This window comes from Musca autumnalis, unplaced genomic scaffold, assembly GCF_047663935.1.
Source record: "Musca autumnalis isolate F117 unplaced genomic scaffold, ASM4766393v1 scaffold_1, whole genome shotgun sequence".
NCBI lineage: Eukaryota > Metazoa > Arthropoda > Insecta > Diptera > Muscidae > Musca > Musca autumnalis.
Genome location: NW_027411644.1, coordinates 253855780 through 253872257, shown reverse-complemented (window position 1 = coordinate 253872257; position 16478 = coordinate 253855780). Strand labels below are relative to the sequence as shown.

General features: G+C 36.6%; 2 protein-coding genes across 6 annotated transcripts in view; both read right to left on the bottom strand.

Annotated features, from left to right (window-relative positions):
• LOC141389381 (uncharacterized) overlaps window positions 1-16478 on the bottom strand; it is a 540923-nt gene that overhangs the window by 139977 nt on the left and 384468 nt on the right. The window lies entirely within an intron of this gene.
• LOC141389374 (endothelin-converting enzyme homolog) lies at window positions 9664-12245 on the bottom strand. Its single transcript, XM_073960805.1, has 2 exons — window positions 9946-12245; window positions 9664-9868 (listed from the first exon to the last, which is right to left on the bottom strand). The coding sequence occupies exon 1, from the start codon at window positions 12188-12190 to the stop codon at window positions 9959-9961; it is 2232 nt and encodes a 743-aa protein (XP_073816906.1). The 5' UTR covers window positions 12191-12245; the 3' UTR covers window positions 9664-9868; window positions 9946-9958.

Genomic DNA, 16478 nt, shown 5'->3' with positions numbered 1-16478 from the left:
AAGAGATAATTCCTTTTGGAGATGAAAGCCCTTGGTGTGTGTATATTAAAAACCCCGAAGGACAGATGCGCCGTGAGTCGAACTTCCGGGTTATGGCGTGATGGAGTTTTTGCAATAGACCCTGTAAGCCAAAATGAATTAGCATTATATGTTTGTTTGTTGTTTTTGTAGAGCACTTAAGCAACAGTGAACAAAGATATAAAGCTAATTCCTGATGGCCCACAGGGTCTCTAACAAAAATTTCATCACGCCATAACGCGGAAGTTCGACTCACGGCGGATCTGTCCTTCGGGGTACATAATATACTCACCACGGCCTTTCTTCCCCAAGAGGAATTTTCTGTGCCCCAGACTTTCACCACCATTTTGTTGCACAGTGTTATCTAATATAAAAAATGTGTACAGCTAGGTGAAAGGTACCACCTATGGGGCTATATCAAAGAGTCAACCTATCTTTAAATTTTTTGGCGGAAAAGTTTTATAGCTGCAGGGAAATTCAAGAGTCAAATTGAGTGTAGTTTCATCAAAACAATGTAGACCCTCAAAAATGGACCCATGTTGACGAATTTTAGTGAAGAAATTTCGTGACCACTGAAAATTCCCGAAAATCGGGAGGTACAGTTATATGGGGGGATATACCAAAACATGGACCTATATTGACGATTATTTTTGAATAGACAAAATTGTAGCTAAAATTCTCAAAAAACCAATCATTACAGCTAGTTCGGTTAAAAATTGCAGCTAAAATTCTCAAAATACCGAAAATCGGGAGATACCGTTATATGGGCGCTATACCAAAACATGGACCTATGTTGACGATGTTTCGTTGGAGATGTTTTATGACCACTGAGAACTTCAAATGCCAAATTACAGCTATTTCGGTTAAAAACTGTAGCTAAAATTCTCAAAATACCGAAAATTGGGAGGTACCGTTATATGGGTTCTATACCAAAACATGGACCTATGATGACGATGTTTGGTGGGGATGTTTCATGACCACTGAGAACCTTAAATGTCAAATTGCAGATAGTTCGTTTACAAATTGTGGCTAAAATTCTCAAAATACCGAAAATCGGGAGGTACCGTTATATGGGGACTATACCAAAACATGGACCTATGCCCATATCCTTTGGGATATAAGTTTGTTGATCACTAGGAACCCTAAGTGTCAAATTATAGCTAATTCGGTCTGCAAATGTGGCGAAGAACGTCAAAATACCTCAAATCCGGAGGTACCGTTATATGGGGGCTATACCAAAGAGTGGACCGATATAGCCCATCTTCGAACTTGACCTGCCTATGGAAAAAAGACCCTCGCGTGCAAAATTTCAGCACTCTATCTCAATTATTGCGGACGCTAGATTGATTACAACAGACGGACAGACGGACATGGCTAGATCGTCTTACAATTTTATCCTGATCAAGAATATATATACTTTATAGGGTCGCAAATGATTAGTTCGATGTGTTACAAACAGAATGACAAACTTAATATACCCTCCATACTATGGTGGAGGGCATAAAAATGTGAATTTCGACCGCGATTTATTTAAAAATCCCTACAACTATTTTTTCTTGTTTTTGCATTTTTCTCATCTATTAACATTGCTGTTTCAGAATTCACAAAAACGTCCCCTGTGTAAGGATTTTTCATTAAAAGTTAGTTAAGGCGCATCCTTCATGACATTGTTGTATAAGGGGGCTATACAGCCAGTGCATTGTCCCAGTTTGAACTTCTATATCTCAAAAATTGTAAAACCTACGAAAATATCATAAAGGCCAATCTTATGTAGAATTTTGATAGCTACAATATTTTCTTTAGTTCCATTTTGATAGGACTTGCGGTTTTCAAGCAAAATCCCAAAAACCTAAACAACCCCAAAAATGTCAACTTGAATCGCGATTTGAGTAAAAAGCGCTCCGGCAGTTTTTTTTTTTGTTTTTTGATTTTTCTCATCTATGAACATTGTACTTTCAGAATCTGCAAAAACTTCATAGGTGCAAGCACCTTCCATTTAAATTTGTTACAAAAGCACCGTGAACGAACAATATAATTTTTCTTTTAACTTCAATACGTATGTTCTTCCTCATGATGGGATCTTTCAAATAAAACACTTACCGTTTATTGTCATTTCATTATACCCTCAGCGTTCAGGCTGGAAAGGGTATATACACTTTGATACGACCAAAAATGTGCCTCATCGAAATACCGTTTTTTGCACGGCAACTCTCGAACGAATCAACCGATTCGAACCAAATTTTGGGTATCGTAATATTTTGTCCAAACTTAGTTTAAGTCCGAAGATGGGCCATATGGGTCCACTCCTTCGGGTACCTCCTCCATAAAAGTTCAAACATTTTTTGTAATATGGTGTGATCGATAACTCTCGAAGGGAGCACTCGATTTGGTCCAAACTTTGTTCATCGTATTATTTCTTCCAGATATAAATCGGGTTCGAATATGGACTATATCGGACCACTCCTTCGGGTACTTACCACACAAAATTAGTATAAAGTGAAGTTTAAGAGCACCTCTCGGATCGTTTTGAAATTTTTTTCAGTAGGTTGTTCTTGCGGCTCCCTTTACTCAAGTCTATACTTCCAGAGATATTGGCCTTAAATCTCGAAGATACCTTGACGGCACCAACCGAAATGGCAAATCAGCAAGATAATTCCAGCAGGGAGTTTCTGATTGGTGCAGACCTTGCACATCGTATTATTTCATCCAGTCATGTATCAGGTTGCAATATGGACTATATCGTCCACTCCTTCGGGTATCTCCCACACAAAATTCGGAAAAAGTGAACCACATCGATTTGATTCTTTTTCAGTAGGTTGTTCTAGCGGCCCCATTTACAACGGTATTTTTTTCTGGAATAAGTCAATACTTCCTGAGATAATGGCCCAAAAGCTCCAAAACCCTGTTGGCACATACTAAAATGGCTATTGTGCAAGATAACTCTAAAACTTTTTTAAAAATTTCTTCCAAACTTAGTTTAACGTAATTTAATATTTCAAGTCCTTTATGAAGAACTTTGGTACCCACATTACGGTACCGACAGATTTTAAAGCAATCTCGTGATACAAAATCTACATATTTTATATATGGCATATGTATTGTGTTTGGTTTGGTTTTGTTGTTGTTTTTTGGTCAGTGGCTGAGGGTACATCTCCTTCAGCACATCTGACTGATACTTTCTTACTTGTTTTTTTTTTTTTGGAAAGTTTGACAGTTTTAAGCCTAAACGTACTCAGGACAGTTTGACATACGATCATGTGTTGTGGTGTTGTTTACTGTGACTTGATTGAGATACCTCCAAAACAAGGTTTTTGAACGTTTCAACAGCATCTTCTGGCAACGAAAATCTTTGACCACGTCTTTTTTTCTTGATTTTCGGGAATCAAATGAAGTCATTGGCTGCCAAGGCAGGGTTGTACGGAGAATGACCCATCAATTCCACGTTTTGTCCGGTCAAAAAATCCGCTGCTTTGAAACGATATGTGAGAGTTCGCATTGTCATGGTGCACAATAATTCGTCTTCTCATGTTCGTTTTTCAAATTTCTCCGCAGACTTCAGACGAACAAATTGTAGTGTACCACTCAGAATTAACCGTTCTATGTTGCTCAAACCGTTTAGTCGGCACATGGTCAGTTTTGTCGAAGAAACAGCCGACCATTTTCTTCGAAGTGCTTCTTCCATGAACAACTTTTGTAGGATTTGGCTCGCCTTCGAAGACCCACACGGTCGATTGCTGTTTTGTTTCGGGCATATACGCATAGATCCAAGATTCGTCATCTGTGACGATCTTATAAATGTTGTTGGAAGCACCACGATCGTATTTATTCACAATTTCGTTGCATTAATCGATCGATAAGAGCATTTTTTGAGCAATTTTCAAATTGTGCTGGATCTAACGAGGAACGCCCATTTTTGCGGCCAGTTATTTAAACAATAGGGTTGTGACATTTTTACAACCTCATATCCCTTTATCATAGCGTGGTGAATTTCTACATAAGATTATATAAAACATTAATTATAAAGTGATTCGATAAAAAAAGCTTCCGCACAAAAGATTTCAAAGTTTTTATTCTTCAGAGATTTTGATTATTTTTTTAAGTCACTATAACCAGATATTTAACTGAAAACAAGTTATAGGGGCACACGAAATAACTGAAGTGACATAACCGTTGGTTTCTCACTATTTTATCGTCGTATTATTACATACAAAGAGTCATTTAAAACGATGAATATTGGAAATTGGAAACTACAACCAGGGAAAATAATAATGCTAGCATATGCCGACGATGTGACCCTAATAGCTCCCAACCAAGAAAACCTGCAACAAAACATTAATATTTACACTGACGAAATAAAATTCAACATCAACTATTTATTGGAACAGAACCACTCAACCAAGTTCAACATTTTTATTATCTTGGTGCGGTACTGAACGACGATGGCAAAGCAGACAAGGATCTTAACCGTAGAATATCCGCAACTGCAAGTCTATATTACAGCCTAAACAAAAATTTCATTAGGAAAAGAGAGGTAACCAAGAACACCAAACTAGCAGTATTCAAATCAACATATGTACATGCCGAAGCTTACGTACGGAAGTGAATCGTGGGCCCTCACAACAAAAAACCAAAGTGGAATTCAGTCTACAGAAATGAAATATCTGCGGCGAGTTGCAGGAAAAACTAGAAGTGCGAAATTGCACTATAAGAACCACTTTAGAAATTGAGCCACTAAAGAACAGAGTTAGACAAAATAACTTAAGATGGTTTGGGCATGTTGTCAGAATGCCAGACAATCGACTATCAAAACAAGTATGGACCGTCAGGTACAAGAAGCAGAGGAAGAAGGAAAACATGGATGGATACAGTTAACGACATATTACAGAACGAAATATAGAGCCCACAACTGGAGAAGTCTTTTCAAAAACCTCTACACTTCAAGGTAAAAAAGGTTCGGAATAAGCAAGTAAGTATTATAACATATATGTACATTAGGGCTATAACCAAAAAAATACCACCACATAGCCGTGTAGTGCATGGAAAACTATTATGAAACACGGTGTCAATTTTTCTCTATCGCGAAAAAAGTTTCCGCACCAAATGCATTGAAGTTCTGCAATGCATTTTTTAATTTTATCTGTCATGACAACATATTTGCTTTTCATTAAAATTTTTATTTTTTTGTAACCTAATTTAAAATCATTATCAAAGCGTTCTGGACCAATTTCTTCTCAAATCGCGCCATTTCGGACCACATTAGGATTTTTTGACACTATTGCAATTTTTGGTTTTTCTTTATAAACTCGTGAATTTTATGTTTATATTTTTTTAACCTGTCGGACCATGGAATATGGGGTCATTTGAAACGAATTCGCGAAAGTTACAGGCTGTTTTTGTTGACTTTGCTTGTGAGAATCGTATTTGTTTTCTACAAAAATACAACACCACTACCATGTGGGGAATTTTGTCCTAATAATGAAAACGCGTTTCTAAGACCGATTCTGTGAAAAAAGCTCCCGCACCGGCCGTGATTACTAAAACCCTTTTGATATTTTTTCTACTTAAAATTTTAAATTTGCTTTGTTTGAATAAATATTTATAGAAAAAAATACAATTCTCACAGGCAAAGTCAACAAAAACAGCCTGTAACTTTCGCGAATTAGTTGCAAATGACTCCATATTCTCTTATCCGATAGGTTAAAAAAATATGAACATAAAATTCACGAATTTATAAAGAAAAACCAAAAATTGCAATAGTGTCAAAAAAATCCTAATATGGTCCGAAATGGCGCGATTTTGGAACAAATTGGTCCAGAACGCTTTGATAATGATTTTAAATTAGATTACAAAAAAATAAAAAATTTAATGAAAAGCAAATATGTTGTTATGACAGATAAAATTAAAAAATGCATTACAGAACTTCAATGCATTTGGTGCGGAAACTTTTTTCGCGGTAGAGAAAAATTGACACCGTATTTCATAATAGTTTTTCATGCTCTACACGGCTATGTGGTGGTATTTTTGATATTTGCAAAAAAGTGCAAAAAGTTATATCCCTAATGTACATTAGGTAACCACATAGCCGTGTAGAGCATGAAAAACTATTATGAAATAAGGTGTAATTTTTTATCTATCGCGAAAAAAGTTTCCGCACCAAATGCATTGAAGTTCAGTAATGCATTTTTTAATTTTAGCTGTTATGACAACATATTTGCTTTTAACTAAATTTTTTATTTTTTTGTAATCTAATTTAAAATCATTACCAAAGCGTTCTGGACCAATTTGTTCTCAAATCGCGCCATTTCGGAGCATTTTAGGAATTTTTGACACTATTGCAACTTTTGTTTTTTCTTTATAAACTCGTGAATTTTATGTTTATATTTATTGTACCTATCGGACAAGAGAATATGGTGTCATTTGCAACAAATTCGCGAACGTTACAGACAGTTTTTAATGATTTTGCCTGTGAGAAATTTATTTTTTCTATGAATATTTATTCAAACAAAGCAAATTTGAAATTATAAGTAGAAAAAATATCAAAAGGGTTTTAGTAATTACAGTCGGCGCGGAAACTTTTTTCACCGAATCGATCTTAGAAACGCGTTTTCATTATTAGAACAAAATTCCCCACGTGGTACTGGTGTTGTATTTTTGTAAAAAACATATACGATTCTCACAGGCAAAGTCAACAAAAACAGCCTGTAACTTTCGCGACTTCGTTGCAAATGACCCCATATTCTTTTGTCCGGTAGGTACAAAAAATATAAATATAAAATTCACGAGTTTATAAAGAAAAAGCAAAAATTGCAATAGTATCAAAATTTCCTAATATGCTCCAAATGGCGCGATTTGAGAACAAATTGGTCCAGAACGCTTTGATAATGATTTTAAATTAGTCTACAAAAAAATAAAAATTTTAATTAAAAGCAAATATGTTGTCATAACAGCTAAAATTACAAAATGCATTACTGAACTTCAATGCATTTGGTGCGGAAACTTTTTTCGCGATAGAGAAAAATTGACGCCGTATTTCATAATAGTTTTCCATGTTCTACACGGCTATGTGGTGGTATTTTTTTGGTTATAGCCCTAATGTACATATATCATAAAAATTAAAAGTGGTTTGCGCGTTACCTTTTTCAATATTTATGTGAAATAAAAGTTATTTTAGTCATTAATAGGCAAACGGTCAATCATTCGTACAACAGGAGATAATTTTTGAAGAAACAAGTAAAAAATATCAATCGGCTTTGCCGACAGAGATATACCCTCAGCCTATGTAAATTAAAACTTTCATCTACGGACAGATCGACACAATTGTTGAACTTTTGTGGGGGAGGTAACATAAAGAGAAGAACGATATCGGCCATTTAGGAAGTTAAACTAAATTTGAACAAAATATTAGGAGATCCAACGTTTGGATAAATTTGGTTGCCCCGTTCAAGGGATATCGTGCATACCATTTTAGTGACATTTTTTAAATATTGGAAGGAAGTACGGGAAGTTGTTGCCTATCTTCGAACTGAAACTAAGTTTGGACACCTTTTGGGCTGCTTTCTCAAGAAGTATGGACTTGCCCCTGAAAAAGCATTTACCATCGTAATTGAGGCAGCGAATGCAAGTTGCTTCAACTGAAATCAAAGTGATTTGAGAGCAGGTCTTAAAGTGAATTTATCCAAAATTTTGTGTGGGACGTACACGAATGAGTGGACAAATATAGTCCATATTCAAACCTGATATACATATGTGTAAGGTATGTGTAAGGTATGGACCAAATCGATCACTCCCTTCAATAGTTATCGTGAGCACAATTTTTCCGAATATTTTTGAACTTTTGTGGGGGAGGAACCTGAAGGTGTGGACCGATATGGCTTATCTTTGAGCTTATACTAAGTTTGGACAAAATATTACGAAGGCCACATTTTGAACCGAATCTGCAGATCTGTTCAAGAGTTATTTTGCGCTCCAACCACTAGGGGGCCATAGGGGTTTTTTTTGCACTTTCCAGGCTATTTGCTCAGTAAGTATGGACTTGCCCCAGATGAAACTTGTACCGTCGTATGGGGGGCGGTGAATACAGTTGTTACAACAAAAATCAAAGCGATACAAGAGCAGGTCCTAAACTGAACTTTTCCGAACTTTTGTACTTTGGGAGGTACCCGAAGAAGTAGACCGATTGAGTCCATATTGGGACCTCATTAGTCTGGTAGAAATTTCACGATGTGCAAAGTATGGGCCAAATCGGATACTCCCTTCAAGAGTTATCGTTCGCACAATTTTTTCGAACTTTTGTTGAGGAGGTACCTGAAGGAGTGGACGAAATATGGCCCATCTTCGAACTTAAACTAAATTTGGACAAAATATTACGAAGACCAAATTTTGGGCCAGCCAGACAGACAGACGGACGGACATTGCTAAATCGACTCCAAATTGTCTGAAACGGATTTCGTCCAAACATACTTGGGGTCTAAAATCATTATTTCGGTGAGGCACATTTTGCCCGTATTATACCCTCCTTAGCATAAATGCTGAGGGTATAAAAATTTGTTTTTTCAAGATTGTCTGGCTTAATCCCATTGTTGTTGTTTTATTGTTTTAAAACAACTAATTTATTAGTGGAAAACGTTTGTCATTGTTCGCCAAGGGGTAAGGCAGGGAAGACTAGTTTCGATCCACGCCACAGGATCTCATCAGTTCCCTTGTTTATTGTTTATGGATATTCTCAACCGAAGTTATTTTTCAATAACTTCTTGAACAAAAAACATTTTATACCCAAACATCAATCGTCAGCTCGAAGTATAAAGGTGAACAAAGGAAAAACTTCAATGAGAAGTTTTTGTTTGGCAACCTCACACTACCCCGACGAAAGTGTTTGCCAAACAAACCAAACCGTTTCCACTGTTATGTGTCGTTGAATCTCAACGAAGACAACATAACAAAATGTTGTTGGTAGCTTGTAACAGCCATATCCAACGATACAAACCGTGCCAGTGTTTCTCAAACAGAACATTGGTGGCGTCGTTTTTTATTGGAATAGTCTGGCTTTATCCCATTGTTGTTGTTTTATTATTTTAAAACAACTAATTTATTAGTGGAAAAAGTTTGGCCTTACCCCTTGGCGAACAATGCCAAACTTTTTCCACTAATAAATTAGTTGTTTTAAAATAATAAAACAACAACAATGGGATTAAGCCAGACTATTTTGAATTTAGTAGGCAAAAGCTCATTCATTCTCACTACAGGATATAATTCCGTGCATTGTCTCAATTTGAACTTCTATATCTCAAAAACGGTAAAACCTACGAAAATATCATTAAGATCATTCTTGTGGAGAATTTTCACAGCTACAATATTTTCTTTAGGCCCATTTACATAGGACTCGCGGTTTTCAAGCATAATCGTGAAAACCTAAAGAACCCCTAAAAATGTGAACTTAAATCGCGATTTATTAGAAAATCCCTGCGGTGATTTTTTTGTTTCTTGGTATTTCTCATCTATCAGCATTGTAGTTTCAGAATCTGCAAAAACTTCCCAGGTGTAAGCACCTTCCATTTAAAATTAGTTAAGGCGCACCGTGATGATCGTGTGTCAAACTGTCCTGAGTACGTCAAGGCTAAAAACTGTTACACTTTCCAAAAAATCTAGTTCCCTTTGTATACATACGACCAATTTGAGGATTTGGAAATATATTCGTAGTAGTCTTATGGAACAAACATTCTCTTAAGAATATGAAGCCATATATGTAAGTAAAAAATATTGTGCAAATTGTTACCATAGCCTCTGCTAACTTGTTTTTATGCCGAGAATTTAACGACGTTCAGCACGTTATTATTACTTCCCCTTCGATAAACTGAAAAATAAAAAAAAAACATTTACAATATCCATTATATTTTATTTTCTTAAAATTTATGTACAAACTCTCATTACCACCGCTTTATTTTTAATACAATTCACATTTTATGGAAGGATTCATGGCAGTGTCCGGTTTCATGTCACAGCGGAAGATCCACGAGAAATCATGGCAATTTGACAAAGGACCTATTACACGATATATCGATGGTGCATGCAAATCGCTAAGGGCCAAGTAATGTTTAAACAAGCTTTGGACATCTTCACACAACACCTGGGCAAAGCTGATAAAGAACAATTCACGATTGTTGTATTCCAAATTGGGTAAGACATCTTCACCTTCGATGTTCAAATTGGTTTGCTTTTCACGTTCCAACCAACGGATATAGGCGGCATAGGCAATTCGTAATCCGGCATTATCGGCAATATTTTCAACTTGGTTCTTACTATTGGGCAATTGACGTCCCACATAGGTGTAGTTGTGATATTGGGCCTGGAAACAACGGCGTCTCGATTCGAATTCATATTCGGATTTTTCATCCCACCAGTTAATGGCATTACCATTGGCATCGTAATGACGACCATCATCATCAAACCCATGAACCATTTCATGGGCCAGTAGAAAACCCAAGGTTCCATATTTTATGGCCTTGGGATAGATGGGATGCCATAGGCGATACGGCTGCAGTAGTGAAACGGGAACGGCGATATCATTGGTATAGCCTCTGTACAAAGGTGTAAATGAAAAATCCCCATCATTTTCTAGGTCATGGGTGGGCTTTTCAAATTTATTGGGCCTTAGGGTTTCAATGTGTTTGAGAAGAGCCTGAACATTGGTCACATAATTGGTGGGAGTGACTTGCAGATCTTTAAAGAATTTTGGAAAATCTTCATTGTCATGCGAATTAATGAACAGCTGCATTTTTTCTAGTTTCTTAAGGGCATGTTGCCTGGTGCTATTTGACATCCAATAGTATTTGTCACCCTTAAGGCTATCATGGAAGGTACCCTTGATTTCATTCCACAACTCATAGACTTCCTTTTCATATTCCTCGGAACGATATTGCTGATAGATGGCATGGTCAATAGGTTTAGAAAAATATTTTTGGACCTTTGAGACGCACATCTTTTTATGCGTCTCCCCGCTGCCAACAAGCAAAAATGTCCTTATGAGAGACCACAGAATATAATCCTCCACAACATTGGGATCGCTCGCATTGATCATGTTAAGAACACTTTCGAAATACTTCTTATCATAGACATAGATTTGTTGGGGTAAATTGTCGGTACCAAAAGTCAGTTGCAAAAATTTCACCACATCAATGTGCTGCTTGTATTCCTCATGTAAATCGGTGACATTGTATAAGATGGACAGCTCACTAATGCTATAACCTTCTCGTGCGTTGGAGTAACATTGCCTTAAAGAGGTGTGGAAATCTTTAATGTGTTTTGCAATTTCCTTGGCCTTCTCCTGGTCAATGCCCAAATATTGATGGAGAAAAACGTTAATCTCCTTGGGATTTGTAGCAGATAGACTCATTTCAAAATTGGGTGGTCCCCAATAAACCATGGTCCGATTTGTGTTGTTAATGTCATCCAAGACGGCAAGGGAAAATATGAAACCCAAACCATAGGTATTTCTTATCTTTGCCAGGGTAGACCACCAATTGAAATCTGGACTATTTTCAGTCAGTGTTAAACTTGCGGACTCTGGCAGGGTACTTGTTTCTTCTATCTCCTCTATTTTCTTTTCCTCCGTCAAGGTAGTCGTTTCTTCTTTATCCTCCTCCAAGGTACTTGCCTCTTCTTTCTCCTCCTTCAAGGTACTCGTTTCTTCTTTCACCTCCTCCTGCTCCATCATTTGGGGTTGTTTGAAAAATGAAAATTCCCCATACTCTCTATAGACTGATCGTAAAGCTTCCAAATATTCCACATCATTTTCCCGCGTCCTCAAACACGACAAGAAGAAATCTTTCAATTTATCTTCCACAATATCTCCACGCTGGGGATCGGTTAAAAATGCCATCATTTTATTTTCCAATGACTTGAACATGTCATGAAATTGACTGGTAGTATGATCGCCAAATAGTTGTGCCGAATTTATACGCTGCCAATTGGCACAGGCGAAATTATAAAAATCACCGCAAGGGTTATGAGTCGTATCCATCCATGATTTTATATCGGCCGCCTTGCTGCGTTTTAATAATTCCTTACCCACCGGGGTATTGAAGAGTTCATTTTCATTTGCAGCACTCCTTGCCAAGGGTAGTAGTAGCAGTAGTTGTAGTAGCACCGTCAGGCTAATTACACTTTTAACAATCATCCTTTACCCTGAACCACCACTACCATTCATTCAGAAGCTTAAAACAACACTATCGAACATAGTTTTGCTTTTTCTAAACATAAGCGGGAAACTGGCAAAAAATTTCTTATCAAAATTTCACTAGCTGCGACCAATAGTTGTTCTTATCAGCAAGCAATTTTTTATTTTCTGCGGTTCTCTTTCAAGAATAGAGGACTCTCTCTTAAATAATGTATGTATTGCATGCTGATTGACTGACTGACTAAGTTATGTTTTGGAATTGGCGGTTAGATTAAGAGTGATACTATAAGGCAATATTGCCATGTAGTAATAATAAGGAAAATAATTGTTCTTTTCCAGAACACTAGTACCTGGGGCCGATGAGTTACTACGTAATAGAAAAAATTCGTTATAGAGATATTATTTTGTGTAAGAAATTCCAAAAATAACTTCGTTACAGAAAAGTATTCGTTACAGGTAGAGTTGGGAAATTTAGTTCCTGGAGAGGATCTATCTTTCTAGTTTCTTCTCCCAAAGGGAACTAGTTCCTTAATATAGTTCCATAGTTCCAAATAGTTCCGAGAACGATATAGTTCAATGAATATTTCTCTTTCATGGTTCTTTCTGTTTCCTTCGTTCCAAATAGTTCCGAGAGTGAAGTAGTTTAACGAATTTTTCTCTTTCTTTTTGTTTTCATCTTATGGTGGATGAATTGACATACAAATAAATAAATTGCACCGATGCACACTTGTCGAAACCATTGATCTAGCGGCGCGGAAGTAAAAAATCAAAGAATTACAGATACTCTGCTGACTAACATTTTGCTTTTACTTTTTGTTGTTATTGTAAATATTCATATTTATTTAATTGTTAAATGAATTCGTAATAAAATTAAAAAGTTTATTTTTTATTGATAGGGGAAGGTGTAAGTTAAATTTAAAAAAATATTTCCACACATCTCGTTTCGAAAGAGAAAAATAACAAAATTAAAACAGTGATCATCATCGCCTTAACAGGTAAACATAAACAAAAATATATTTGTTTGCACCCAAACATATATTAGTTTGCACCCATGCATATATTTGTTTACACTCAAACACATATTTGTTTGGACCCAAACATATTACTATGCATTTCAATAAAAGAAACAACCAACACCATTTATAAATGAGTGTGTTTTTTGTGGCTGTAGTGTTTGTATTTATATTACGTCCAAACATATATTTGTTTGAACCCAAACATAAATTTGTTTGGACACAAACATATATGGTAACATGGGGCGCCTTCGCCACGTTTTTGTTCAATATGTTCTCATATCGACATCATTAAAGTTTTTCCAAATATTATTTTTGGTAAGAATATTAGCATGTCCTGACTATAAGTTTTGATATATAAATGATTATATTTTTGTTTTAAAAATATTATTTTTGAGAATTTACAAAATGTCTAAAAAGTGGCGAAGCCTCCTCGCAATACCCCAAAAACATGAAACCGCGTTCATCAGCAATCATATATTTGATAGAAATGCCAATTTTTGGGAGATGAAAGATCTTCGTTAAACTCACAATTTTTCCTTTAACGGCATTTCTGTAGCAGTTGTAATTATCAAGAAAATCGGCGCTGGCGAAGGTGCCCCAGTGGCGAAGCCGCCCCATGTTACCATATATGTTTTGACCCAAACATATATTAGGTTGAACCCAAAAATATGTGTGTTTGCAGCTAAACATATATTTGTTTGGACCCAAACATATATTTGTTTACACCCAAAAATATATTTGTTTGCAGGATCGAAACATATGTTATATTAGGGACTCTTGCAAACATACATATACATACATATATTTTTGCTGCAAAATATGTTTGAGACATATGTTAGAAATGTGTCCGTCCGTCTGTCCATCTAAACCTTGTAATCGCGCTACAGGTCGCAATTTTGATCGGATCGTCACCAAATTGATGGTGGTCCCGGAGGGGAAGAAGCCTATTGATTTTGCCCAGCAAAAAAGTCCTCCAAAAATCATGGGTTTCGTAAGGGATTTTTGGCAGTCGTAACTACTCTCAAACCCCCTTTCTTCTCCATTATTTTTACAAGGGCATGTCGCACTCAGTTTGTAGTTATTTTATGACCACTAGAATAACTAGTTATTCTGTAGCCAATAGAAGTTGAAAAGTAAGGTGAAAAAAATTCTATTTTTAAAACAGTTGATGTAGAGAATTTTTTTAATTTCATCATACTTCTTACTTTTATTTTACTTTATTTTATTTCGCCGTCTGCCCGAATTGAACCCACGAACCCTCTGATTTCTAGCCAAAGACACTATACACTATGCCACGCACACGAATATCAAGGGTTGCTTAAGAACTTAAATGTGCAGTGCACATGTGCACCACGAACTGTTATTTTTTAATTAAAAAAAACTCGCGTGCCGACGGTGAGCGTTGAACACACAACCCTAGGATTTATAGTCGGACACACACTCACCGTGCCACCGTCGTCATTTCTTAGTGAGGAGTAAAGTAAGTAGGTTTACCTTGTAATTTTTTTAAGAAGTAACCCATTACTTTTCAGATTACTTGTAATGCAAAAAGAAGCTTGTTTACATTACTTTGTAAAGGGTTACGTAATGACTACCGGATCCAAATTTTTGCTGGGTGGTTATGGTCGGATGATATTTAGGGGTCGGAATGGGCAAAAAGCTTATTTGGAGAAAAAGTCAAAGTTTTTTTCAAAGCGAATATCTTAGTTTCTAAAGCAAACCCCGATAATTTAACTAGAAAATATGACATTTCTAACGATGTAAAGTAGGTTGTCGTAGGTGGTCAAACAAAGGAAGATATCACAATAGTCGCAAATAAAACCCAACTTTTCATTTTTGCGATTTTAGTTATAATGACGAATATCACAGCTTTGGTAGGGGACCTCCCCGAAGCAAAGCATGGCGATGTAAGTAGAAAATTCCATATTTACAATGATGCAAAGTAGGTTGGCGTAGGTGACCAAATAACGGAGATATCACAATAGTTAGTTAGTAATATGTCCCAATTTTTCATTTTTTTAAATCACACTACAGGTTGCAATTTTGATCGGATCGTCACGAGGGTTAATGGAGTTCCCATAGAGGAAGAAGCCTATTGATTTTGGTGATGGTCGGATAATATTCAGGGATCGGAATGGGCTAAAAACTTATGGGGAGAACATTCAACGTTTTATTCATATGCGAATGTTTCCGCTTCTAGTAGGCGTATTCCAAAAGGAAAAACGGAGATATCGCAAAAGTCGGTAACGCATCTCATTTTTATACCCTCAGCCTTTAGGCTAAGGAGGGTATATACACTTTGATACTATGAAAATGTGCCTCATCGAAATAATGGTTTTAGACCCCAAGTATGTTTGGACGAAATGTGTTTCAGACAATTTAGAGTCGATCTAACCATGTCCGTCCGTCTGTCTGTCTGTCTGTCCTGCTGGCTGGAGCGCACGATAACTCTCGAACGGATGAACCGATTCGGTTCAAATTTTGGCTTTCGTAATATTTTGCCTAAACTTAGTTTAAGTTCGAAGATGGGCTATATCGGTCCAGTCCTTCCGGTACCTCCCCCACAAAAGTTCGAAAATGTTCGGAAAATTTGTGTGCACTATAACTCTTGAAGGGGGTAACAGATTTGATTCATACTTTGCCCATCGTGAAATATATACCAGACTTAGATGTGGTTCCAATATGGACTCAATCGGTCTACTCCTTCTGGTACCTCCCACACAAAATTTTAGATAAGTTCAGTTTAGGGCCTGCTCTCGCTTTGATTTTTGCTTTAGCAACTTCTATTCACCACCCCCTACACGACGGTAAAAGTTTCATCAGGGGCAAGTCCATACTTCCTGAGAAAATAGCCTGAACGTTGCAAAAAACCCCTATGACACCGTGTGAGATGGTTGGAGCGCAAGATAACTCTCGAACGGATCTGACGATTCGGTCCAAAATTTGGCCTTAGTAATATTTTGTCCAAACATAGTTTAAGTTTGAAGGTAAGCCATATCGGTCCACTCCTTCAGGTACCTCACCCACAAATTTTCAAAAATATTCGGAAAAACTGTTCGTGCGGTAACTTTTGAAGGGAGTGGCCGAATTGGTCCATACTTTACACATCTTAATATATCTACCAGATATAGATCAGGTTCAAATATATATATATATTTGTCCACTTCATCCAGTACCTCCCAAACAAAATTTCGGATAAGTTCACTTTAAGACCTACTATCGAATCACTTTGATTTTTGTTGAAGCAACTTGCATTCGCTGCCTAAATTATG

Bases quoted from the DNA above. Each gene is read 5' to 3' on its own strand.
- LOC141389374 (XM_073960805.1), bottom strand. From the start codon at position 12,190: ATGATTGTTAAAAGTGTAATTAGCCTGACGGTGCTACTACAACTACTG.